The sequence below is a fragment of the Clytia hemisphaerica genome, unplaced genomic scaffold (assembly GCF_902728285.1).
Source record: "Clytia hemisphaerica strain Z4C2 unplaced genomic scaffold, Clytia hemisphaerica genome assembly, whole genome shotgun sequence".
Classification (NCBI taxonomy): Eukaryota; Metazoa; Cnidaria; class Hydrozoa; order Leptothecata; family Clytiidae; genus Clytia; species Clytia hemisphaerica.
In genome coordinates, this window is record NW_027103321.1 from 170,177 (window position 1) to 197,600 (window position 27,424).

The following is a 27,424-nucleotide window of genomic DNA, read 5'->3' on the forward strand; positions in this document are numbered from 1 at the left end:
AAAATCAAACGATCGACTTGAAGTCTCCCAAAAATCTGACAGGTGAAGACATCAACATTTTTGGTCATTTTTGAAGATTAAATTGTGACAGGCATTGGATCCTAGATGTTGACTTAACTTATCTATGATGGACGCTTTAGCAGTTGTCAGGCATCTCCACAGTCTTGCTGAAAAACCAGAAAACAGGTCAACCATTGTGAAGGTGAGATGTGTTTAGAGTGTTGTTTTTTTAGATTTCAGAAAATTTGCCTTTACTGCCACAATAATCAGTCAGGATTAACCGCCTAAATAGGAACAAATTTTTCGATTTCACAAATATTCCTATCTAGGATATAGGTACTTATCTAGGAATATTTTTTATTGAATATCATGCGCAAGGTCAGTTAGGAACATTTGGCGAGTTCCTGTACGCGACCGCGATCTAAAAAATCATAACAACACTCATTAAAAAATGACGTTCATGTCTTTTTGCACTTTTTTTAGCCTAGACGATGTAGCAAACATAGTAAATATAAGCACACTGTGCTTTTAAAATTGGCTGAAGTTTTTTTTTGCGTTGGAAAATTTTTTTCAAACTTTTAGAAATGATTGACCAAACTGTTACAATGAAAATTATCCAGCGCATTTTTTATCTTCTTATCTTCTTAATATTCAATGAAGCACTCAAAGTTTACTGAATTTAAGCACATAAGATATTCTTATAATTATTGATATTCACTAAAACACCGTTCGTTGTGCGCTGCGGTGGAGTGCATGACGTAACTCGCGCGGTAACTAACTCGCTTTTTGTTGGAAGATCATATTGGGCGTTTTGGCGTTACTACCCTCGAAGCTAGCGGGCGCCCCTGTCTTTCCGCAACTCTTTCCACCATTTTAGATGGCCATAACAATAGATCCAAAAGAGTGCCATAATCTTGGAAGATAATTTGTTTTGGTCTCCAGCTTTGGGAAGTAGCAATGTTTTTGGTTGTTTTTGATGGAAAATGGTAAGAAACTTAAGTTTACAAATGGCATTTAGTTTTTGCCGGCTTATAGAATGGCAGGATCCTGGATGGTTTCCCTAACTTAAGGTGCTTTTATCTTGCAAGAAAGCAAAAAAATGGAAAAAAAGAAAATACAAATACAAACAAAAAGAGAAATAAAACAATTAGATTAGATTTAGGCGTGGATGTCATAGTTCAATTTATTTTTCTAACTGACTTTTCAAAACATTTGAAAAATTAATTTTTTACTTCAAAAAATATTCTTTACTTTAAAAAAGCCCTACCGCTGCCGCGGCGCCTGATTTTGAGAAGAAGTCATTGCAGTGCAAATCTTTCGCAAATTTAAAAACGAACTTTCCCTTGAAAATAATTGACGTTTTTTGGTTTTTTGGGACCCTTGCGCTTTGGCATCACCTGTGCTAGCGACTCCAGAAGTCATGCAACTTTCGTTGACGTCGAACCAAATGTTTCATTTTTCCGTGAACTTTGAACCCTTGGAACTTTTTTCTATGTATGCTAAAGCGTTCCGGTTTTTACTAAATGAAAGCCCGTGATCTTAGCTTTCCAGCGGTATATAACACTGTGGACACGGGCTAAGATGGCAAATTCATGTGCGTTTGCGTAGGGTAAAATGGAGAAATGCGAAAATCGAATTTGGCAAAAAAATTTTGAAAAATTACCCTACAAGATTTGACTATATCTTTTTATTCCATGAAGAGATTACTTTCAAATAAAAAATGTACTAACAATGAATGGGTAAGCTTTCTAGAAATCCAAACATAAATTGTATAGCTTTTACCAAAAAATAGCACTTTAGGATCAGAAACAGTCAAAAACTAGCTTTTTCCAATTTTCTTCGAGTTACAGGAATTAATTCCTTGTTTGTTTTGATCTGAAATTTTCAGTAGGGGTGGCCAACATGGTTCCCTTGCTCATATCAGGGGGGCCCGAGACGGGTGTAAGAGAATTAAAGTTTCAAAGTAAAATCTTAATTATCACCCAAAAAAGTGCCTTTTTTTGTCCATATCTTTTAAATAGATTGTCCCAGCCTTATCCCTCTTTCAGTAAAGCTTCCTATACCTTTTTTCCTTCAGAAAAACCAAAAATATTGGCCTTAAATTGCTTGCTTTCAGTTCCTGTAGCCAGTAGTGTGACCCCCGTATTTCTATTTTGTGACCCCTTGTATTTCGCGCGAGTTTTTAATAGAGATGTCACATGACTCGAATCCCGCAGTCTTATTGGACTAGAGAAAGCGAAAGTGAAATCGCGCGATCTGATTGGATGAAAAAAGACCGCGGGAGCTGGAAAGGAATGGAATTCTCTAGAATTCTCATTCGAAATACAAGATGGCGGCGAGAAAAGCACATCTTTTGCTTTGGACGAAAGGTTGTAAATTCTGGTAGATTTTAAGGTTTTATCTTATCTCATCTCATTTACTTTAATTAGTAGAGGCTTCTTCAATGTTTGGGGATGGTAAGTCTGTAAAAGTTATTTGTTTTTCGGTGGAAAAAAGTGTTTAAAAAAGCATTTTTTGTGTTCAAGGTTTCTTTTTTCTTCGCAAATTTTTGTCTTCAATCTTTAATAGACGAACGAGTATTTGACTGATGGTTATGATTTTTTCACAGAACATAGTAAAACTATTCAGGGACTTAGACCTTTTTACCGAATTTCAAAAAATCTGTTAGTTCTGGAGATATATTGAAAAGTTTAGGCATGGGTAGTTCGCGTTCTTGTTTCGCGTTCCCAAACCAAACGCACGTGAATTGGTAAAATGCCGAACGTTTTGCAACATTTTGAAAATTGTTTGCCGACGGGAGAAAAAAAATTTGCAACTATCGAAGAACAAATGTGTCTGGAAACGGAGGAAAATGTATTTGGAGGCTGAAACTCTGTATGTTTATCAGAAAAAGGGTGAGGAATTCAAAAATCACAATCGCTAATTCTAGTTCTTTCATTTTCATGTAGTTTTTTTAACTTTTTTGCTTCTTTAGCATAGGAATGTCCCAAAAAAAAGTTTTTATTTCTGCCGAAATGGATTTTCTTTTCATTTGGGGTTTCTCCTTTCAGAAAAACTTATTCTTTACTCATAAGTTTATGCTCCTCCATTTCCAGAGGCCCCTTGAAAATGGGTCCTACCACCTTTTTTGACTCATTTCAACCTTTTCCAAGTTACTTTCTTCAAAAACAAAAATAAAACAATGCAATGTCTTCTTTTTTCAAAAAAAGATATATCTTTCGTTATTTTGATAAATGTACTAAATATTTTACAAATATTTTTATATAATAATATTTTAACACCATCAAAGAATTCTCCCTCCAAATTTGAGGTCTCTAGCTACACTAGAAAAAGAGATATGCAAAATTTAACTTAAGAAGCATACGACTGGAAAATTTCTTTTTTTCTTTTTGACACATTTTTCGAATTTTTCCAAGCTATTTTCCTAACCTTTTTTTTGATATTTTTAGTCAAATTTTTGACACTAAAATTTTAATATCTTTACAACCACTTATCCTCTGGAGGCCTATGACCCCTCATTTTCTTTCTTTTTCAAAGCTCTACAAGATAGGATAGATTTTGGAAAAAAAATTAAAACTTGAAAAATCTTCTGGAGTTGCTACCTGTGCGGCAAGTTACACACTCGTTATTTGTTATTCCCATCAGCATAGTTGCCAACCGTCCTGCATTGAGCAGGACAGTCCCGCATTGAGCAGGACAGTCCCACATTTAAGCTCTTTGTCCCGAGTACCGCACGGCATACCTTAGGTGTCCAGCATTTTTGTAGATCTCTTTGAAAAAATATAGAAATGCTACTAAAAATATGTTTCCACAAACACAAACTCACTTCCTCGTTTTTTGTCTTTGCTCTGTAATGTTCCGTCCAATTGCGTGCGTCCGTATTCAATACATCGGATGCGCGTTGGACAGAGATGTAATAGTACTACATGAACCATGTCCAGTGTACACCTAATATTTATTGAGACTAATGCACGTGATTCGCGGCTAAAGACAGTAATGCTCCACAACAGTGTTTTCTGGTTGAAAATGTTGCTTTATTTCTAATTTTGTATTGGTTTTAGCCATTCCTATGTCATTTCAGGCCCAAAAAATTTTTCTAGGAGGCTCCGCTCCGTAACACCCCCCTTGGGGGGGGCTTAGAGCACGTCCCAAACCCCAGCTCAATTTTTCACCCTCGCCCCGCTCGCTCGTTGTCTTACATTTTCATTCTCAGAAGTTGGCAACTATGCATCGGCGATAGGCGGTTAGGCAGCGGGTGTTCTCTAATTCTCCTATCGGCGCCTAGTCACTCAAAAAAGTTAAAAAGGGCGCTATCAGTGGAAGTTATCGTGACATGTTATGACAGAAAGTATGATTGATAAACTTGGTGGAGTTATCAAAACAAATTTGTTGTCAAAGAGATTTATTAACAGTAAGTGAAAATACAGGCCAGATATGACCAATCATCCCAAGTTAGAGCAGTTGACAGTATCACCCTTTCGATGACGTCATTTATGGCCCAAATGACGTCACAAAACATTAATTTGCACTATTTTTAGTTTTCAACCATTTAAAGTGGTAATTTTTCGTTGTTTGGGCTTACAAATCAGATCTTTTTACCCTCCCCACCATTCAAAGGGCTTATGATGCGTTCAGCTTATCTACTCCTCAGCGGGTGCGACGCCAGGTGACGGCTAGTTTTTCAACTATTGCTGAAAACGGCAATTTTTTCAGAGATAACATGCTGAATCAGCAGAAGAGTAAAAAAAGTAAATAAATGAAAATTGCCATATCATAGCTGCAGGGATCCACTCCTCCTAAAATTTCTAAAATTCCTAAAATAAGTCAAAACTCCCAAAATCCTCCTAAAATTCAACAAATTCTCCTAAATTCCTAAAATCTGAAAACTTTATCAAGCACGGTCAAAAGCAGCCAGCGATGTGTTCTGAGTGTATGTTTCAGCTAGAAATTTTGATCTGTTCTGATAAGATCTTTGAAAATTAATCAGCCAGAAATATTGATGTGTTCTGAAGAGACAGGGGTATAATCAATGTCATCTAATGTGTTCTTGTTGTCTAGGTAACCCTAGAAAGCTTCAGAACACATCATTTAAGGAGAAAGGGGTATCAAGAGAAAATTGATGTGATCTTGTTTCCTAGTAACCCTAGAAAGTTTCAGAACACATCTTTCGTGGAAAAACAAATCGCAACCTTAATTTTAAAAAGGCCTAAGTCCACTTACCCCTCAATTTTAAAAAGGCCTAAGTCCACTTACCCCTCAATTTTAAAAAGGCCTAAGTCCACTTACCCCTCAATTTTAAAGAGGCCTAAGTCCATTTTTATGAAAAATGAGTTTTTTGTACTTTCTGCATCTATGAGTCACTAGCTTTCTTTTGATGTGTATAATGTAAAGATTTTATGCTTAAAAGGCCTTAAAATTTCTCGATGAAGGTTAGATAAAAAGTGTGTTTAGTTTTAAAAAGGCCTAAGTCCATCCAGTGTTTATAGATCATGGGCCTAAGTCCATCGCAAAAGAAAACTTTAATTTTAAAAAGGCCTAAGTCCATTTAATAGGCCTAAGTCCATGTTTAATGGGCCTAAGTCCATACTCAAAGGGCCTAAGTCCATTCAAAGGATCTAGTCCACATTAAAAGGGCCTAAATGGATCAAAATAGTTTAGTATGACAGGTTTTCAGTTGTCAATGTTTTTTTGGTCAATTTCTATGGTATTGTATATTCTGAAGGTTTGTGTTTTTTTACGATCTATTCCATTATAAGCAATTTTGTTTGAAGCTTAGGAAAGCTTATAAAAGGTTTTGTTTGAAAGATTGAATGGGGTGACCGAAACTACCTTGAATTTCACCCAGGTGCTTTTGAGTAGATTCCTTTGCAAGGGTGGGGTGATCCTGTAAAAACCCAGGTGGGGGAGATTTTTGAAGATTCTCTATTGGGGTGGTCAGTGGGTTGCATAGTGTTGTTTACTCCCCCCTAAATTTTCCTGATGGGACTTCGGGTGTTTTAGCATTTAAGAATCTTCCATTATTTGCCGTGGGTATGCGGGCTGAACCAATCTCAGTCTCAAGGTCTGGCGTCCTTGCCCTGCATAACTTGCGGTTTCTTTGTTTCTGCTTCGCGTCGGGCCCAAATGACACTCTCGGGCTAATAATCAAACTGCGCGGGCAGAAAATAACAACAACAACCTCAAACTGAACGCTATTGTTATAGTATACTTTACTATATCATACTTGGTTGAAAAAAACAAGCTATTTTGTGTACAGGGCTGCAAATAAATATTTTTAGTCAATCCGACATCATGTGCGACAGCAATGAAATCCTGTCTGCCAAACTCAAAATCCTGTCGGTCATTCAGTGTATATTTTTTTCTAAAATTATACAGTCTTGAAAGTTACGTAGAAAGCAAGTAGGTAAAATAAAAGTGACCTTGGAACAATTCGTTACTGTAACAGAGAAATTGATTCGATAAAAGTGATCTTAGATCTTTTATCAACTCGCTTTCTTCGTAAATACCCTTGAAAGTTACGAAGATAGCGAGTCAGTAAAAAAGTGATCTTAGAAATATTCTTGAAAGTTACGAAGTAAGCGCGTTGATAAAAGTGATCTTAGCAACACTCTTGAAATTTACGAAGAAAGGGAGTTGATATAAGTGATCTTAGAAATATTGTCGATAAAAGTTAACTTTTGAAACACCCTTGAAAGTTACGAAAAAAGCGAGTTGATAAAAGTGATCTTAGGAACACTCCATTGAAAGTTATAAAGAAAGCGAGTCCATAAAAGTTAACTTTTGAAACACCCTTGAAAGTTACGAAGAAAGCGAGTTGATAAAAGTGATCTTAGGAACACTCCATTGAAAGTTATGAAGAAAGCGAGTTGATAAAAGTGATCTTAGGAACACTCCATTGAAAGTTATGAAGAAAGCGAGTTGATAAAAGTGATCTTAGGAACACTCCATTGAAAGTTATAAAGAAAGCGAGTCCATAAAAGTTAACTTTTGAAACACCCTTGAAAGTTACGAAGAAAGCGAGTTGATAAAAGTGATCTTAGGAACACTCCATTGAAAGTTATGAAGAAAGCGAGTCCATAAAAGTTAACTTTTGAAACACCCTTGAAAGTTACAAAGAAAGCGAGTTGATGAAAGTGATCTTAGAAACACTCTTGAAAGTTACTAAGAAAGTGAGTCGATAAAAGTTAACTTTGAAACACCCTTGAAAGTTATGAAGAAAGCGAGTTGATAAAAGTGATCTTAGGAACACTCAATTGAAAGTTATGAAGAAAGTGAGTCGATAAAAGTTAACTTTGAAACACCCTTGAAAGTTATGAAGAAAACGAATTGACAATAGTGATCTTACTTAGAAACAAAGAAAGTTACGATGAGCGCAAGTCGACAAAAATGATTTTAGAAACACCCTTGAAAGTTACGAAGAAAGCGAGTTCTTAGAAATATTCTTAAAAGTTACTAAGAAAGCAAGTCGATAAAAGTTAACTTTGAAACACCCTTGAAAGTTACGATGAGAGCAAGTCGACAAAAATGATTTTAGAAACACCCTTGAAAGTTACGAAGAAAGCGAGTTGACAATAGTGATCTTACTTAGAAACAAAGAAAGTTACGATGAGAGCAAGTCGACAAAAATGATTTTAGAAACACCCTTGAAAGTTACGAAGAAAGCGAGTTGATAAAAGTGATCTTAGAAACACTCTTGAAAGTTACTAAGAAAGTGAGTCAATAAAAGTTAAGCTTAGAAATATTCTTGAAAGTTACTAAGAAAGCAAGTCGATAAAAGTTAACTTTGAAACACCCTTGAAAGTTACGATGAGAGCAAGTCGACAAAAATGATTTTAGAAACACCCTTGAAAGTTACGAAGAAAGCGAGTTGATAAAAGTGATCTTAGAAACACTCTTGAAAGTTACGAAGAAGGCGAGTCGATAAAAGTTAACTTTGAAACACCCTTGAAAGTTACGAAGAAAGCGAGTTGATAAAAGTGATCTCAGAAACACTCTTGAAAGTTATTGAGAAAACCAGTCAATAAAAAAGTGATCTTAGAAACAACCGTTAATAAAATTACCAAGAACGCAGTCAATTAAATTAAACTTTAGAAACACTTTTGAGAGCTACAAAGGAAGCGAGTATTAAAAGAATAAGCTAAGTAAGAGATTTCATTCGGACATCATGACCGACACAAAAAATTTCCAGTCGGACATCGACTGACTGACTGACTGACTGACTGACTGACTGACTGACTGACTGACTGACTGACTGACTGACTGACTGACTGACTGACTGACTGACTGACTGACTGACTGACTGACTGACTGACTGACTGACTGACTGACTGTTGAGAACAAATTTTATCTAAATTCCGAAATTCTGATCAATTTTTAACTAAATTCTGCTTTTGCGAACAAAAAATGATCAATTTTGAGATAATTTATTAATTTTTCTAGGAAAAGTTTTTACCTTATTACACGAATATTACTAGTCATTTTATTAACACGAATTGAAAATTTTTGTGTTAATAAAAACCCCCTTAATTAAAACCAGGTGTGGTTTCCTTGAAAAAGCAAATAAAATTTGTGTTAATTGTTTGCGTGTTAATTTCAAGGCTGTTGAATACTTGTCTAGTAATATTCGTGTAAAAAGGTATTTCAGTTACATAAAGATTTCAAAGTTATCCTTAAAAATTACTGATAATGAATTTTCCTTAACTGCCTTACTTGAAAACTGTTTAAGATGTTTTTTTTTGACTTTAGCAAGTTTTTCTTCACTTTCACTTAAGTCTTAAGGCTGCTTAAGGCTTTGATACATTCTGTATTCTATGACCTCAAAGGAAAAGCTCACTTTTGTTGGAAAACAGAAATAAGTATAGCACTCAAATCTCTTGACCACATTCCGATTAAAATGTCTTTTTTTGAACTTCCTAACTGAATACATAACTTTGACCAAACATATCTAGTGTCCTACTGTAGTAAACTGTAATGGTACTACCTTAAGGGAAGAAATTCTCGCGAGAAGAAATTTTCGCGGAAGAAATTTTCGCGGAATTTAATTTCGCGAATTTGGGCGTGATTCGCGAAATTAAATTCCGCGAAGCACACCAAAATTGTTAAATCGCGAAATTAAATTCCGCGAAATACGATTTTTTTTCTTCTTCTTTTATTTTGTTGTTTTTGACCAGGTATTACCAAAAAAGATGGACACAATTGATTTTTAAGCATTATAACGTGTATTTTTTATGAAATATAAACAAATATAAACAACTCCGTTATGCTTAAAAGTTAATCTAAGTTGATAAATTCTTCTCAATCGCGAAATTAAATTCCGTGAAACTTTTAAAATCGGCTCATTCGCGAAATTAAATTCCGCAAAATTTGCCATCTTGAAACTCTGATTCGCGAAATTAAATTCCGCGAAAATTTCTTCTCGCGAAAATTTCTTCCCTTAAGGTATATGTACTTGATTGTTGTCCCAAACTGCAGAATATTACACAAATATTAAACAAACAATTTGAAGTTTAACCCTAACACCCCCTGTGTATAGTACACAGATACTAAGCAGAATGGAAAAATATTTCTTATGTATAATCTCACAACAAAAAAAGCTCCCTTTCAATCAAATAGCTAAAAAAAAGCCAGAACTGCAATAATCAAGCTTGAAGTATGAACGAAAAAAATAAATTGTGCAAAACGTTGATTTTAACCTAACTAGCAACAACAATCTTTTATATGTAACTTATCTTATAGGCTATATTACAAGACTCTTGGCATGCCTATTGTGATGATTAATGGTAAATGGGCTCATAACATTCTTTAAACTCTTTTGTGTTAAAATTTTGAATGACTTTTGAATTACATTTTATCGTTATTTCCTACAGTATTAAAAAAGGGAAGAAATTCATTATTTGTGGACTTAGGCCCTTTTATAAAACTTTCTTAGGACTTAGGCCCATTAATTTTCTGAAACAATTTAAGGATCTAGTCGTATTACTTTTATTATTTCCTACAGTAATTAAGGGCAGAAATGAAATTTGTGGACTTAGGCCCTTTAATAGAACTTTTGTTGGACTTAGGCCCAATTGTTTAAAACAAACTAGGGCCTAAGTCCAATTTTCAGAAAACTTTTTAAGTTTTAAAAAGGCCTAAGTCCAATACATCATTACTTTTGAGCCCCACTCAACATAAAAATGTCATATTGGACCAATGCAAGCTTAAAAAACTTTGTATTAGGCATAAAAACCAGAAAAACATTACATCAACAGTAGAAAATAGATATGTAGCAAGTTATAAGCAACAAAAGTTTTTTGGCTTTTTCTAAAAATGTGAAAAATGGACTTAGGCCTTTTTAAAACTCACCTCTTTTGGACTTAGGCCTTTTTAAAATTAAATGGCTTTGGACTTAGGCCTTTTTAAAATTAAATGGCTATGGACTTAGGCCTTTTTAAAATTAAGGTTGCGAAATATCTTACAAGTATATCTTACTAAAATGTTTTTCCTAGATTTTAGAACACATTGAACCATAAAAGTAGCCATAAGTTTAGGGAGACAAATAGTGCGATAAAGGTTTCCTAGAAATCAGAACACATCATTTGTAGAAGAAAATTGAAGGTAATATATTATGTGGTCTCCCTAGAATATAAGAACACATATTTTTTTTAAATCTCTCCGCCGGCTGCTTTTGCACGGCAGCTGATTATGCTTGTATACTTGTATTTTATCAGGCAAGAAACCAAGATTTTTTCCTCAGTTTAAGTCAAAATAAACTGGGAGCAAGCTACCTGACCTTGAAAAAACATGTTTAAAATATATTTTTGCACTAAAATATTTGAAACGAAAGCCTATGTTTATTGAAGGAGTTCAATGACAATGTTTGGTGGTTTGCGCCCTCATACATCTGTGAATTTTTTACTTGAGCATACGCTTTGTTATAACACAATGCCTTTCCCTGTCAATCTACTATTCTTTTGTTTCTTTTAAGCAAAAATGAAAAGAAATTATGAAGGCTGACAACTATTTTCTAACTGCATTAATTACAAAATGTTCTAAATAATCTACTTTAATCTTTTGCCATTCTGTTTCATCTGCTTTAAGAGCAGATGCACCTAAGAATCAGAAAAAGTGGGATCATGGGGGTCCTCAGTTCTCCTTGAAATTTTCACCAAAGGTAGGTATTCATGGGTGGACTTTACACAAAAAAATTCAGCGGCCTAGCTCAAGCGGTTCAAAAGTTATTGACATTTTTTTAAAAGTCTAAAATACAGACCGGTAATTTACAGACCAGATTTGAAACCCTTATAACTTGGTCAAAACTCATCCAATTGAGCTAAAATTTTGTGTGTGTACACATTTTGGCATTGTCTTTCAGTTTAAAAAAAAATTAAAAATTTTACTCACCACAGCGTCCGCCATTTTGAATTTAATTTTTTGACGGGACACCATACTGACAATCTTTCTCTGTCATTTTCCAAAAAAGGGGTCTTCAAAATTTCAAGTGTCATATATCAAAAGAAAGCTGAGAGGCTGTACTTTCAGGAAATGAAAACAGACCTATGGAGATATTTAACCAATTGAAGTAATTGTATGCCAAAAATAGCCTATATTTTGACCGAAAATAGCAAATTTTCCCTAGCAACGCATGTTTTGCACCTAGCAACAAGGGTGGAGAATGCAAAACAAGCCCATAAATACTTCCTGGTCATCAACTAGGCCAGTATGTATTATTCAAAGTCAGTATTCTTTCATTTAGCACTTTAAAAAACTGTTTTTAACCAAATTAAGGGAATTTTACCTAGCAACGTACATGTTTACCTTAGCAACATAGCTCGAAACTAATTGAAAATCTGATTTCTAAGATCAACTTGAATGACAATGCTGATTTTTGAATCTTGAAGGTGTATTTCAGATAAAAAGACAATGTTTTGAAAATATAAGCAGTTTCTCATGATCACCAGTTGATTTGTTCTTCCAATCCTGGTTAGATTGACACAAACTTGTGATCGACATTTTCATTCACTACTCGTTTCGTAGTGGTTTGATTCAAGATGTTGCCAGTGGGACAAGACAAGTTAAACTATCAACAAAGAAAACAGTTGCAATGCCAAACGTCATTAGAACTGTGCACAAGGCTGAGGTTATCAGGCTGTATGAAGGTACATGTGACAGTGAAGGATATGATAAAGAATCTGGCAGACCGTCGACAAGGACTCTATGGAACATTCTTCAAAGTTGTCCTGCCAGTCAGAGAAAAAGTTTAGCTGGTTTAGACAACGTGGCAGCTGAGGGATCGGATTCGTTTGACCTTATCATAACCGTAATACAGTTTTTGGTTTCTAAGTCTCCTGCTATCAAAGAGACTGTAGACAAAGTTATTGAAAAATTAACTGATGGAAGAAGATACTTGAAAGGGGAGTATAAAGCTAATTGTTCCAATGAAAATGGTTCTGAAGTTCCTGACCATTGTAGATATCATGCTCTTTCCGACCCCAAAGAACCACTATTCCAACAAAAGTGTAATCATGCCCACACGAGTTACTGCAATGATTGTGAAAATCTAAAAGAAGCTTTGAAGCAGGCACTTGCTGTCATTACACAGAATCAAGATCTCGCAACTAAAGAAAGAAAGGACTTCATTTACGATGTTGAACAAGCAATCAAAAACATAGAAATGTGGAAAGCGCATATCTTAACTGTTGTTCATCAAGAGGGTCAAAAGACTGACTTGCTCCAGGAGTTAGATAATCAAACAGCATTCATCATAATTGATTTCGCCATGAAATTCCTGTATCGGCGTTACCGAGAATCAATGGCAAAATGGTTTGGGAAAGCAGGAAATGGTATGCATGTGACTTGCTGCATCTTCAAAGGACCTGATGGAAATCTCATAAAGAGGACATACATCGTGTTTATTGGAAAGGCTGCACAAGACGTGGCTGCTGTAATGTCAATCTACGCTGCATGCCTTAAGCAGATTAAAAAGGATGCACCACACATCACCAAGCTAGTGGATAAATCAGACAACGCTGGCTGCTATCACACGGAAGTACTCTTCGCCTGGAAGTATCACTGGCCACCAAAAAATGTGGGAATGCAGTTCATTGAAACCATGTTTAATGAAAGACAGGCAGGAAAGGACCAGTGTGACCGTGATAGCGCTACAGCAAAGAGGCAGATGAATTATTACATAGAGCAAGGGAAAAACATCGAAACTGCTGATCAAATGAATGATGCATTGAGGACAGCAACAGCTTTATGTGGTTTCAATAGCAAGAAGAAATACGAAAATGAAAAGAACATCAAAGACGTCAGCAAAATCCACCATGTCAAATATGTTGTTGGTGGTGCTGATCGACAGCCCAAGTATCATGTTTGGCAGTACTACGGTATTGGAAAAGGAAGATTATTCAATGTTGGAAAGGAACCTCAGATCCTAAAGCACACAATCAAAGTACCGTTTGAAAGTAATCATCTATCTTGCGGAAAGGCATCCAAGACTTCAAAGAAGGAGATCATTTGTTGTTCAGAGCCCATGTGTGTCAAATCATTTTCATCAATGGACTTGATGCTGAAACACCTGAATTATGGCAAACATGAATACCAGTCAACAAAGGCATCTCAAATGGATAGGGTGAAAGATCAATGGGTGCAGCGATTCATGGATGGTGATTCTAAAACACTACCTGGTGGAAACCCAACCATGGCTATTCAAAACTTTCAGAGTGATCTACTTCCAATGGGATGGGCTATTCCTAAGCGCTCCTTTAGAAGGTGAGGATTTGTTTTTTTCATTGTTTAACAGTGTTTAAAGCTACTAGATTGATTAAAAGATACTATTTCAATTAAATAATGGTGTAATTTTATCATGCTCGCTATGTCATCTATTATCATTCCATTTATGAACAATAGTAACCAATAGCAATCACTTTCCATTTACAGGTTAACAAAGGAGCGAAAGGCTTTTTTGAACCAAATCTTTGACGAAGGTGAACGTAAGGGATCAAAAGCAACACCTGAAGCAACATTATCTTTGATGAAAACAAAGTTTGAAGGTACCAAAATAAATAACAAACAATCTGAATGACTTATGGAAAGTTTTTACCAAGCATTTCTTTGTAATATGTATTAAGTTTGAACGTTTTGCTAAAACCAAAATCACTTTTAGGATAGAAAACCTTTAATTCGTTATCTTTGATGTAGTTTTTAGCTAAACATCTTGCCAATTTGCTCATTTTTAGTGAAAGACTATCTTCCAGTTAGCACCATCAAATCATACTTTAGTAGACGAGCTAAGAAGATTCGGAGTGTTCAGCTCAAGCTGGGAGACACTCAAGATGATGAAGCAGATGACATTGTCTTTGAAGATGTTGACAATGACCAAGATGAAGAAATTGAAGATGATGATGATGACAATGATGACGAAAATGAAGATGGTGACAATGAAATCGAAAGAGAAAAGGCCAATTAACTGTTATTCAACACATGGTCAACAGCATTCCAAATCTTGAGATTGATGACTGGGTTGTAGTTGCATTCCCACGGGGTTGGTATCCTGGACAATTTGTGCGATATGATGATGAATTAAAGAAGGTATTTGTAAATTTCTTGGAAAGAACGTCATCAAATTCAAAAAACTTCATCTGGCCGGCATTGAATTCAAAGGAAGAGGATAAAAGTTGGGTGGATGAAGGTATAGAAGTTTTTCACAATTTTCTTACATAAAGTTTTAATAACCATGATGTCAATTTTGTTGTGTCCAGTAAATAAAATCAATTGCCATCAGACTATTAGGATTGAATGACAATGTGAGGTCCAGAGCATTTGCTTTTCTTTCCTTTTAGCTAATGTTATCTATCGTTTGTCTCCTCCTGTTTCGGCTGGTCGTGGAAAGCTATCATTTGAGGAACACGAAGATGCCAACAAGTCCTTCATTGAGTGGAGGCAATCACTTAAACATATGAAGGTATAAATATATGGAAAACATATTTCAAGCAATAATTATCGTTTCTTTGTGAAAATTTAAAACATAAATGGTATTTTATGATTGAAATTAATTCTATTTTTCAGATTGGAAGAACAAATCAACTGGTGATCATGAGAAACTGCTTATATTTTCAAAACATTGTCTTTTTATCTGAAATACACCTTCAAGATTAAAAAATCAGCATTGTCATTCAAGTTGATCTTAGAAATCAGATTTTCAATTAGTTTCGTGCTATGTTGCTAAGGTAAACATGTACGTTGCTAGGTAAAATTCCCTTAATTTGGTTAAAAACAGTTTTTTAAAGTGCTAAATGAAAGAATACTGACTTTGAATAATACATACTGGCCTAGTTGATGACCAGGAAGTATTTATGGGCTTGTTTTGCATTCTCCACATTTGTTGCTAGGTGCAAAACATGCGTTTGCTATTTTCGGTCAAAATATAGGCTATTTTTGGCATACAATTACTTCAACTGGCTAAATATCTCCATATGTCTGTTTTCATTTCCTGAAAGTACAGCCTCTCAGCTTTCTTTTGATATATGACACTTGAAATTTTGAAGACCCCTTTTTTGGAAAATGACAGAGAAAGATTGTCAGTATGGTGTCCCGTCAAAAAATTAAATTCAAAATGGCGGACACTGTGGTGAGTAAATTACCGGTCTGTATTTTAGACTTTTAGAAAAATGTCAATAACTTTTGAACCGCTTGAGCTAGGCCGCTGAAATTTTTTGTGTTAGGTCCACCCATGAATACCTACCTTTGGTGAAAATTTCAACTGCTCTTAATTTATTTTGCCCTTTTTTAGTAAACAGAATATAAAAGCAGTAAATGTGCCTGATTATTTATAGTACTGTAATAAGTTGATAGTATGCATTTCCATTAGTTTGTTTTTGAGGCTCAACTATTATGACTAGTTTTATTTTGTTTGTGTCTTGGGATGGCTTAATTGGCTTAGTATTCGTATTATTATTCGTCTCCAAGCCTGTTGTCTATTTTTTTATCTATTTAATTTTTGGAAGATCTCAAGATGAGTTTCTTGGTAACTACAATCAAGGACAAAATACTTGGCACAAAAGGGAAATTCACCGGGGTGTTTTGAAACCACAATCGATTTGTAAGTGCTCTAAAGTAGGTTCGAAGGGTAGAGTTTTAACTCTGAGTTTTAACGCTAGACTTAAGACTTAGGACCTTAGGATCTGAGGATCCAAAAGTTCAAAAATGGTCCAGTAGGGCTTGAAATATTGCCTAGAAACCAATAAATCCCTCCCAGATCGAAATAATCGATGAAATCAAGTTGAGGGCCTAAAATTGACATTCTCGCTCGAACTTCAATTTTCGAAAAATGGTAAATTAGCCAAAAGTGCAAATATATTATGGCACGGATTGTCTCAGAAACTGAAAAATGCCAAATTCTGCTCAGCGGGGGGTCTAATTTCAAGTTTCAAGCAATTTTTCGGGCTCAAAATCCCCCCTTCGTCAATTTTAGGGGCTAAAACTTGAAAAAAAGTCAAAATTTTCTGAAATTTTCACCTTTTTGACTTTTCGTAAATTGCACCTTTTCAAAAAGTTAAATATTTCACAAAAAATTGATTTTGACCTAATGAAAATGCCTCAAAATGGTTGGAAAAGGGTTATTTTTCACATTTAAGGGGTTTTTCTCCTAATTTTAGACCCCCCGCAGAGCAGAAATCGGCATTTTTAATTTTCAAAGACAATCAAGGACAAAATACTTGGCACAAAAGGGAAATTCACCGGGGTGTTTTGAAACCACAATCGATTTGTAAGTGCTCTAAAGTAGGTTCGAAGGGTAGAGTTTTAACTCTGAGTTTTAACGCTAGACTTAAGACTTAGGACCTTAGGATCTGAGGATCCAAAAGTTCAAAAATGGTCCAGTAGGGCTTGAAATATTGCCTAGAAACCAATAAATCCCTCCCAGATCGAAATAATCGATGAAATCAAGTTGAGGGCCTAAAATTGACATTCTCGCTCGAACTTCAATTTTCGAAAAATGGTAAATTAGCCAAAAGTGCAAATATATTATGGCACGGATTGTCTCAGAAACTGAAAAATGCCAAATTCTGCTCAGCGGGGGGTCTAATTTCAAGTTTCAAGCAATTTTCGGGCTCAAATCCCCCCTTCGTCAATTTTAGGGGCTAAAACTTGAAAAAAAGTCAAAATTTTCTGAAATTTTCACCTTTTTGACTTTTCGTAAATTGCACCTTTTCAAAAAGTTAAATATTTCACAAAAAATTGATTTTGACCTAATGAAAATGCCTCAAAATGGTTGGAAAAGGGTTATTTTTCACATTTAAGGGGTTTTCTCCTAATTTTAGACCCCCCGCAGAGCAGAAATCGGCATTTTTAATTTTCAAAGACAATCAAGGACAAAATACTTGGCACAAAAGGGAAATTCACCGGGGTGTTTTGAAACCACAATCGATTTGTAAGTGCTCTAAAGTAGGTTCGAAGGGTAGAGTTTTAACTCTGAGTTTTAACGCTAGACTTAAGACTTAGGACCTTAGGATCTGAGGATCCAAAAGTTCAAAAATGGTCCAGTAGGGCTTGAAATATTGCCTAGAAACCAATAAATCCCTCCCAGATCGAAATAATCGATGAAATCAAGTTGAGGGCCTAAAATTGACATTCTCGCTCGAACTTCAATTTTCGAAAAATGGTAAATTAGCCAAAAGTGCAAATATATTATGGCACGGATTGTCTCAGAAACTGAAAAATGCCAAATTCTGCTCAGCGGGGGGTCTAATTTCAAGTTTCAAGCAATTTTTCGGGCTCAAAATCCCCCCTTCGTCAATTTTAGGGGCTAAAACTTGAAAAAAAAAGTCAAAATTTTCTGAAATTTTCACCTTTTTGACTTTTCGTAAATTGCACCTTTTCAAAAAGTTAAATATTTCACAAAAAATTGATTTTGACCTAATGAAAATGCCTCAAAATGGTTGGAAAAGGGTTATTTTTCACATTTAAGGGGTTTTCTCCTAATTTTAGACCCCCCGCAGAGCAGAAATCGGCATTTTTAATTTTCAAAGACAATCAAGGACAAAATACTTGGCACAAAAGGGAAATTCACCGGGGTGTTTTGAAACCACAATCGATTTGTAAGTGCTCTAAAGTAGGTTCGAAGGGTAGAGTTTTAACTCTGAGTTTTAACGCTAGACTTAAGACTTAGGACCTTAGGATCTGAGGATCCAAAAGTTCAAAAATGGTCCAGTAGGGCTTGAAATATTGCCTAGAAACCAATAAATCCCTCCCAGATCGAATAATCGATGAAATCAAGTTGAGGGCCTAAAATTGACATTCTCGCTCGAACTTCAATTTTCGAAAAATGGTAAATTAGCCAAAAGTGCAAATATATTATGGCACGGATTGTCTCAGAAACTGAAAAATGCCAAATTCTGCTCAGCGGGGGGTCTAATTTCAAGTTTCAAGCAATTTTTCGGGCTCAAAATCCCCCCTTCGTCAATTTTAGGGGCTAAAACTTGAAAAAAAGTCAAAATTTTCTGAAATTTTCACCTTTTTGACTTTTCGTAAATTGCACCTTTTCAAAAAGTTAAATATTTCACAAAAAATTGATTTTGACCTAATGAAAATGCCTCAAAATGGTTGGAAAAGGGTTATTTTTCACATTTAAGGGGTTTTCTCCTAATTTTAGACCCCCCGCAGAGCAGAAATCGGCATTTTTAATTTTCAAAGACAATCAAGGACAAAATACTTGGCACAAAAGGGAAATTCACCGGGGTGTTTTGAAACCACAATCGATTTGTAAGTGCTCTAAAGTAGGTTCGAAGGGTAGAGTTTTAACTCTGAGTTTTAACGCTAGACTTAAGACTTAGGACCTTAGGATCTGAGGATCCAAAAGTTCAAAAATGGTCCAGTAGGGCTTGAAATATTGCCTAGAAACCAATAAATCCCTCCCAGATCGAAATAATCGATGAAATCAAGTTGAGGGCCTAAAATTGACATTCTCGCTCGAACTTCAATTTTCGAAAAATGGTAAATTAGCCAAAAGTGCAAATATATTATGGCACGGATTGTAGCCTTCTGTTGAAATATATTTTGTTACTTTAAATGAAATCAGTCTATATTGCTCATATTACATCACAAATTTGTCCCCAGTTTTTCTAATTCAAGATGCCTTTTGTTTGTTAATATTTTTGATCTTTTAAGTTAGCAGTAGGTATGACTGGTGATTTAGCCATAAATTTTTCTAAAATCCTCCTAAAATTCTCCTTAAATTTGGCCAAAATCCTCCTAAAATTTGTCCTAAATTAAGATATTTAGGTGTGGGATCCCTGTAGCTGTCAACTTCGCCTAGCACAAAAATGCAAGAGAGCTCCAAGCCGAAAAATTTTTTCCTGATAATCCAATTTTTCCAGATCAGGAATTAAATCAGGGAAATTTTACTGCAAATTCCTATTTTATCGGAAATTTTTATTATTGAAGATGTGGTATTCGACACCCTTGCAATTAGCAGTGTGGCTGGAATCCTACAGATCCTTGGTTAGAAAAAGCTATACCTGTTTACTTTTTTCTCGCCAGATTCAACAAGCCATCATCCAACAAAATGAACACTGACATCAAAAAATTCACACAACCTTTCCACAGTAGACACTTGTAAATTATCTGCCATTATGACGATGTTCTGAAATTAACCAATCGGGTTTGCAATCGGAATTCCTCTGGGAGTTAGCGAGTTGGGAAATGTAAAGTTAATTAAGTAATAGGAAAATACTTTTTCCTGGGGGTTGACTTATAAAAGAAAATTGAAATGGTTTGTTTTTTTCTTCATTATATATTTAAGTTTCCATTATTAAATGCTAATTTGTAGACCATATTAGAAAATTTTTACATATTTCGCAAAATAAACACTTACAAAAAGATTACTTACTATTTTTACCCCTGCTTTTTAAACAGCATCTTCTGTGGGCGTAATATCAGGCAGAGACAAAACGCCCTCACCGTAAGATTCTTGGGTCGTCTTATTGTTTGTTCCGTTTGTCAAGTCTGTTGGTCCTATTGTTTATGCTAAATCAGCAACTAGGAGGTTGGTCGACTAAATCAGCAACTAGGAGATTGGTCGAAACATGAGACTGTTGCATATCTGGTCTGTATTTTCAGTTACTGTAAAATCGAAAGATAAATCCTGTATTTTTTAATACGCTGTTCATTAACTCAAATCAAATGACTTTGGGGGTTTGGTGAAATGGTGGCCGAATTGCTGTCCCATGTTTTGTCAGATAGTCCCAAGTTAGAGCAGTTGGTGAATGACGTCAATGTTTGGCGGCATACCAGGAAAATAAAAACAAAAAGATTATTATTTTTGCATGAATTACGCTACCTTATATGTTATCATAAAATTATACAAAACGAAAGCAAGTCTAGGCCGCCTGCCGCCTAGAGAGCGCAAGCCCTAATATTTTTTCTCTTATGGCCATCAGGGGAAAACGAAAGTGATCGATATTCTTCAACAGAAGAACTTACCAAAAAAACACTAGACAAAAAGATGTCTTTCGAGGTGAGGAATGGATCCTGCGAAGATGAAAAAATTTTGACTAGGCGTTTTTCGAGGCAAAAATCAGCAAAAAGCTGGTGTTTTTGTAAATCTGAGAATCCTCTAAGATCCTCACTGGTTAGTAGGCCCACTTTGCCTAGTTTATTTTTGTTTTCAACTTGTTTCTGTCAGAATGCAGCAGACTAGCAAAATCAAGTCATATGTAAACAAATTACAACGGGGGTTCTGTTTTCTCCTTCTAGCTGTGTTTCAGCATTGATGCAAGATCTTTTTACATATCATTTCAAACTTTTGAGCAATGATAAATTGAAAAAATCACTTTTAAAGATCCGAAAACCTTTCCCTGAATATAATTTTACATTTTTCAAACAACTCTGACATCTTTGCCCTTATAGCAAATTTCTGCTGACTCGACATTTCATCATTAAAAAAATTGCTGTTTTCAGCAATAGTTGCCAAAAATAACAATAATTGCCGTTTTATCTTAAACACCCAACTGTCATGATGGGTCATTTCCAGAAAAGATCTTGTGCGTCCAAAGAAAGTATTCTACATTGTTTGTGGGTCCGAAAGAGATCTTGTTGGGTGGTCTTTTGTGGGTCAAGTAAAAATCCTGTTTGTGGTTTGTGGGCCTGCAAAAATCTTGTGCTTTTTTGTGGGAAAAGTGCTGAAAGAACTGAGTAGAAAATAGGTTACAAGCATCCCCTAATTTAGTCTTGTTGTTGGTCATAACAGTTTCTGAACAAAAGTTAAGATGCATGAACAGAATGACATAGTATATCATATTAATCACCTGCGAAAAAAGAGTGAGACAAGTTTTATGATGATAAAAAGGGCATAGAAATTGTCTATGCAGCAATTGACAGCTGCAGTTGAAAACTTACAAACAGTACAGAAATTGCAAGTTTTGAAAACAAGCGTTTTGTTTCACTGCTTTGAAACCTTTAATGCATGATATAAATAACACGAACCTGAATTATTTATGATTATTGAATGATGATGGACAGACCATAATTATGTACTCAAAAAAAACAAAAAAAACAATGTTATGGGCAAGCAACCCCCTTCAGCTAGAAAATGAAAACTTACTAATCTTCAACATGATTTTTCATTTCCACATGATAAGTTCAGCAAAAAAGGAAGTTAAAGTTGATAGATGACATAACAATATTATGTTTGTACGCTTTTTTTTCAATTAAGAAATTTCAGAGAAAGTTTGTCTTGTATGCACAAAGCTTACAACTAGCCAATAATGTGTAAGACCAAAAGAACAAACAAGTTTTGCTGCCAAACATTAACACATTAACACTAGGCCTAAAACAAGAATTTCTTTTTGGACACAGAGGTCCTTTAAATTAACTGATGTCTGTTCGTCCGTCCGTCCGTCTGCTACCAGCTTTTTCGGGGTTGGCTCATTAGTTTTTTCTGATTTTTTGTCAGTGATGCAAAATGGTGATTTCCAAAAGGTGACTGAGCGCGATATTCGAAAAGAAGAATTTTGGGGCAAAAAGTGCCCAAAAATGGGTTATTTTGGACTTTGTGAAATTGCTTCATTAGATTTTTTGCATAAAGATAGAGGGCAAGGTTCTCTAAAGAGTGGCTCAAGCAGTTTTTTCCGGAAAATTCCCTTTTGTCATTTTCAGGGAAAAATGAGCATTTCTCGCGATTGGCTTGGTATTCTTTCTGACTTTTTAGTCTGCATATTTTTACGATTGTTGCCATTTTTTTATTACATTAGCCTTCAGGTAGGTCCATTCAGCATGTAGCTTGTTATTATTATTTTTTTTTTTAAGAAGAAAATGTCACGGTGGAGGGCGATGGTTTGACTTTTCTAGAGACTTATTAATTAAGCTGTGCATTTTTCTGGTAGTGGATTATTTTTATAAAAGAAGTGTGTAAATAAAGAACTTTTCATTTCTTTTTCCAAAGTCTTTTACAATTAGTTTTGATTGTTTCTCCCTTTGTGCTTTCATTATAATTTCCAAATTATCAGAAATGTTTAATTTCATTATCAGGTAGGTCCATAAAAGTATAGCTTGTTGTTTGTTTTTTTAAAGTTTTCACTTTCAAGGGCATGGTCATAAAACTTAGGTCACAATGTGATTAAAACTTTTAGACAGGCTGGAAAACATCAAAAATGGTTTGATTTTGCTGAAATTTGGCACACTTGAATCTAGAATCCTCTATTTTTTGGACCTATAAACATGGAGGTATAAAGAAAAACAGGAGTTTAATTTGTCGGTAATTGGTCGCTAAAGTCTTTTGATTTCTTTTATAAAATGTATCAAAAAAATTCTAAGCTCGCCCGATGAAATAAGACTCTCTAGAACTCAAGTTTGCTCTGAACATTCTAACTATCAGTATTGAAGATATTCTTCTTGAAGATAGCCTTCTAATATACGAGAATTAAATAAAACTTAGCCCCACAAAACAAGTTTTATGTTCTATTTCGTTATCCGTTAAATTTTGTTTTGAAAATATATTTTCTTAAGAGCTAGAAAATGGAAAGTTATTTATAAGCACATGCGATTTCAGAATCAATTTTTAGACAAAAAGTCGCTGGAGAATTTTGGAGGAAAATATCAAGCAATTGATTCCACATTGAAGAAAACATTAATTGAAAAATCTTGTCGTTTGATGAAGGATTGCCAAGTTAACAGGCCTTTTTTTAGTCCTAATATTTTCTTACACCGATGTCAGAAACAATGGATCTCGTCTCATCTAATTTCGAAAACTGAAATAAGCCAATAAGATTTCACCAATTGACAAAAGAGCTTATTAAAAATGCACGATACATGAGATTACGAGCATGCAAACCTCGTAACTTTTTTAATCGTAGGGTGAGCTTGGTTATAATGACATACTTCTTCTGTTTCTTTATACCTCCATACTATAAATCAACCCTTGACCTTTCTTTTGTTCGTTTGTTCGTTCGTCTGTTACCAGCTTTTCTCAGGATTTGCTTCTTTTTTTTTTTTGAAATTTTGAACAAAGACAGAGGGTACTTTTTCCCGGAAAATTTGTTTTTGGGCTGTAAAAATCAGATTTTCTTATTTGGGTAAATTCCCTTAGTCATGTTTCATGCAATTGGCTCGGTTGGCTCTAATTTTTTGCACAATGATGTAAAATGGTGATGTTTTAAAAAAGATTGATGGAGCGTGATTTTCGAAAAAGTTGAATTCTTGGACTGTGTGTGAAACTGCTTAGTTATTTTTTCAGATTTTTTTGCATAAATACAAGATGAAAGGTTGTCTATAAAGTGGTTGAAACTGTTTTCCCGGAAAATATTTTTTGTTTTAAAATCAGATTTTTGTATCTGGGGAAATTCCCTTTTGTAATTTTTAGAGAAAATGAGCATTTCCCGCAACAGCTTGATATTTTTTCTGATTTTAAATTTGCATTTTCTTGTTGCCATTTTTTCTAAATTTTCATTGCATTAGCCTTCAGGTAGGTCCATTCAGCACGTAGCTTATTTTAATTAAACTTAGCCTATCAATTTTACAAATAGGCCTACGAATTATCAAAATAACACAGAAGTTTGAGCATGTTCGACAGTGATTCATTTGCGATGCGTTTAAGATTTGATCAGAGCATAATTTCTCGTAATTTATAGTAGTCAAATAGATGAATAAATTGATGTTTAAAGAGATCAATTGAAACTTGCGTTGAAAGAAAATACCCTACCATTTATGTGCAGCACCTCAAGTAAAAGTAGAAACAACGTTTTTGCAAATAATACTTCTCTCTTTCCATCCATTAGGATCAAGGATGTCTACCTGGTCTGGTTTTGTTTTTGGACAACAAAGAAAGCGATGTCGTTCTTCTTGTTTTGAAAGTGAGTCGGATAAAAATGTTTCCTTATGATTAAAATATCTCTCTCTGTCTCTCTTACGAGTATTACGTTATTTTCTTGAAGTACATAGTCACACCTTTTGGAGAATCAGGCCCATTGAATGCCTGGTTGAGTTCGATATTTCTAGAAAAGTTATTCTTATAAAAAGAGAAATATGGTTTATACTTAAGATTCAAAAGACTTGCTTTGACAAGGCTTGTTCCTTGGACACTATCTTTCTTCTCATTATTCTTATACATTTGAATGGACCTACTGTCTGGATGTTTTTATCACTAACTAAATATTAAAGTTACGTTCTTACATTTTTTACAGACGTTACAATTATTGGCAGAGCATGCACCGAACCGAAAGATCATGCAGAATGAAGTTGGAATGCTTGAATCACTAAAGAAAGTCAAAGAAGACGAAAGGTAACGAATATCTATCTTTCCTGATGGCGTTGACAAGTGATTTTTTAATCTTCTTAATGATTTTTAATGGTTTTATTCGTTTAAGCTGCATTCTTTTGAATATTTATCACCTGGCTTAAGATTTAAACGTAAATATCAAAACCAACTTCTCAAAATGATGTACTAGAGGAAAGTATTTTAGTTTTAATTTGAAAGAGTAGCGTGATGTGATCGTTTCTACTATTGGACAGCCAATTATGTGTGAAATTGTATGACTTAGTCAAATTTTTAAAGCGTTATGTCTTCGCTTGAACCCAGGTTTCAAGGAGTTCCAGACATCAAGACGAGAGCCAACCGACTGGTCAACCTTTTAACGAAATCAACTCGACAAACTGCTTCGTCAGCCCGCGTTCACACGGTGGCGCCCACATCTCAAAAGTTCTTCGTTGGAACACAAAACAAAAAAGCCAAATTGATTGTGCTTCAAATCACTGGCCTTGGAGACGAAGAGAGCAAAAGGGTTTGCGAAAAATGTCTTCTTTCCGTATGTATCTAATCATCTGTACTATTGTTTATGTTGTGCCGTCATAAATATTTTTTGAAGACAACATATTGTATTTTATTTTCTAACGTTATCTCATTTCACTGAAGATTGGTGCCTGTGCACCATGAAATTCTGAGTTTGAAACAAAGATATTGTCTCAACTCTTTATTATATGTTGTGACATAATCGTTACCTGTGTAGCTTGGTCATTTAAAGTCAGGTTAACGATATTTAAATCGAGGTCTGAATCGCTACTAAAAATATGAGCTTGCGAAAACATTGCAGTTGCTCAAACGAATCATCAAAACAAAATGTCGTTCGATTGTTTTACTTGAATGTCTTCTTTCTAAAACTACATAATTCAGACCATCAATTTAGAACGCCATGACGTTGATAATGTTGAATAAGTATTAAAACGAACGGTCTACTTTTTTGATGGTCCAAGTAAATGATTTGCATTATTTTTGTAAGATCAGTATTGACGTGCTTAAAATTATAGACATCTGACCTCAGTGAGTTAGTTGTAAATGTCTTTCATTTTCATTTTCAGGTGAAAGGAGTGGTCAGTTTTACATTCAACATGCCAAAGAAACGATGCATGGTTCGTGTGACCCAAGTTGTCAGTGCAGAAATGCTGTGTAATGCTGTCAACGAATCCAAAATATTGAACGCTGAACAAATCGCAAAAAATAAATCTGGCGAAGAGGTATGTAACAAAAGTGAATCTTTCTCAAGACTCAACGTTGATTATAAGCCATCATGAACCGCAATCATTGAATCACTCCAGGAATATAGACATCAGTTTCCCTTTAGCCTCCAACAAATGGTCTTTACCTTTAGTGAATAAAAGGGGTAGATTCTCTTAGCGTTGCTAAGAATCGACCTGACTTTATAGACTAGTTGGTACCATCTACATAAAAAAATGGACGAGTTTTTAGTCGGTTCTTCTTTCTTACAGGTTGTGATCTCGTTCGGAAAGAATCCAAGTGTTCCAAGTGAAGAGCGAGAAGAAGTCGACTTTCCTGACTATCTCCCTGAAGAAGACCCTGTGGAAACCTCCAAAACTGTAAGCACACTACCATTCATTCATTTCCCATGAAAAGGCCAAAAATAGTGAAAATTATTTAGAAGATCAGAACAATCGTTTATCAATAAAATTGTTGTCCACTTCATTTTTTACAAAAACAACATTAAAAGATCCTCAAATTGAAGCTCGATATTGGCCAAAACTGAAGAACAATGCTGTTTTGTCTCTGGCAAAAATTCATTAAAAAGTCTGTAAGTAAATTGAGGCGTCAAAATAGTTGCATAAAGGCAGTTCAAAATTTTCTTTCCGTTAGGCGTTCTTTAAGTTGAGTGACTTGTACCCACCCTACTGCATGTCTCTCTGTGTTTCAGGCGCTGGCGAAAACTGGTGACAAAGACAAGAATGGTTCAGGCTCTGGATGGCTAAGCGGAGTTTCTAGTTTTATTAGTAACAGTTTATATTGGTAGAGTGGGGCCACCACATCATTTCGTATTTGAATATAATTATTTTCAAAAAAGACAAGCACATCTTTAACGTTCTTCGAAAAAATGGTTATAAAACTGATACGCTATTCATCACGCCACAGCACAAAAGGATTTCGAAATGCTGTGGAAATTTAAAATGTGAAAATCGAAGTGACGTATTTATCACCAGGCTTATCTTTGAGAGTAGTATATTTAGTAAAAAAATTATTTTTATTTTTAAAAATAAGGAAGAGACAGTTACTTTAAAATATATTAGTTTTTTATTCTGATATTATCCGCGCTAGTTTTTATTTCCGTCGTGAAAAGAGGTGGCCTAAGAATGTTGAAACATTTCTTTCTGAATTCGTTTTCTTCTTTTGGGAGAGCTGTGAAAACCAATTTTATAGGTTTCTTTGACTTTATGATTATTCTCAAAATTTATTTTTGGATGTGTAATTTAGACTTTTGATCAAATTTTAGGTTGAGAGACTCCAACTGTATTGTACTGTATTCAGTTGGATAAAAGCGAAGCAAACAGGTTTTGTTTGAGACCAATTTTATTTTAATATTTTCAGTTATAATCATTGTAAGATATGAATGTATTATCGCGCATAATTCTAGTAGTTTTTAAAAGAAAACCAAAAAATTGATATTAA

At 34.8% G+C, this 27,424-nt stretch overlaps 2 protein-coding genes across 2 annotated transcripts; both read left to right on the forward strand.

Annotated features, from left to right (window-relative positions):
- LOC136815128 (armadillo repeat-containing protein 1-like) lies at positions 1 to 27,424 on the forward strand. The gene is made up of 7 exons (XM_067071575.1): positions 1 to 202; positions 24,252 to 24,326; positions 24,657 to 24,754; positions 25,052 to 25,277; positions 25,828 to 25,983; positions 26,236 to 26,343; positions 26,676 to 27,424. Exons 1-7 carry the CDS (start codon positions 125 to 127, stop codon positions 26,769 to 26,771), a joined length of 837 nt encoding a protein of 278 aa, XP_066927676.1. The 5' UTR covers positions 1 to 124; the 3' UTR covers positions 26,772 to 27,424.
- On the forward strand, positions 11,852 to 14,968 carry LOC136815120 (uncharacterized). Its single transcript, XM_067071564.1, has 4 exons — positions 11,852 to 13,752; positions 13,921 to 14,033; positions 14,220 to 14,671; positions 14,823 to 14,968. Exons 1-3 carry the CDS (start codon positions 12,083 to 12,085, stop codon positions 14,447 to 14,449), a joined length of 2,013 nt encoding a protein of 670 aa, XP_066927665.1. The 5' UTR covers positions 11,852 to 12,082; the 3' UTR covers positions 14,450 to 14,671; positions 14,823 to 14,968.

Bases quoted from the DNA above. Each gene is read 5' to 3' on its own strand.
- LOC136815128 (XM_067071575.1), top strand. From the start codon at position 125: ATGATGGACGCTTTAGCAGTTGTCAGGCATCTCCACAGTCTTGCTGAA. The intron at 24,755-25,051 runs GTAACGAATATC...GCTTGAACCCAG, and splicing joins AAAGTCAAAGAAGACGAAAG to GTTTCAAGGAGTTCCAGACA. The intron at 25,984-26,235 runs GTATGTAACAAA...TCTTTCTTACAG, and splicing joins AAAATAAATCTGGCGAAGAG to GTTGTGATCTCGTTCGGAAA.
- LOC136815120 (XM_067071564.1), top strand. From the start codon at position 12,083: ATGCCAAACGTCATTAGAACTGTGCACAAGGCTGAGGTTATCAGGCTG. The intron at 13,753-13,920 runs GTGAGGATTTGT...TTCCATTTACAG, and splicing joins CCTAAGCGCTCCTTTAGAAG to GTTAACAAAGGAGCGAAAGG. The intron at 14,034-14,219 runs GTACCAAAATAA...GCTCATTTTTAG, and splicing joins GATGAAAACAAAGTTTGAAG to TGAAAGACTATCTTCCAGTT.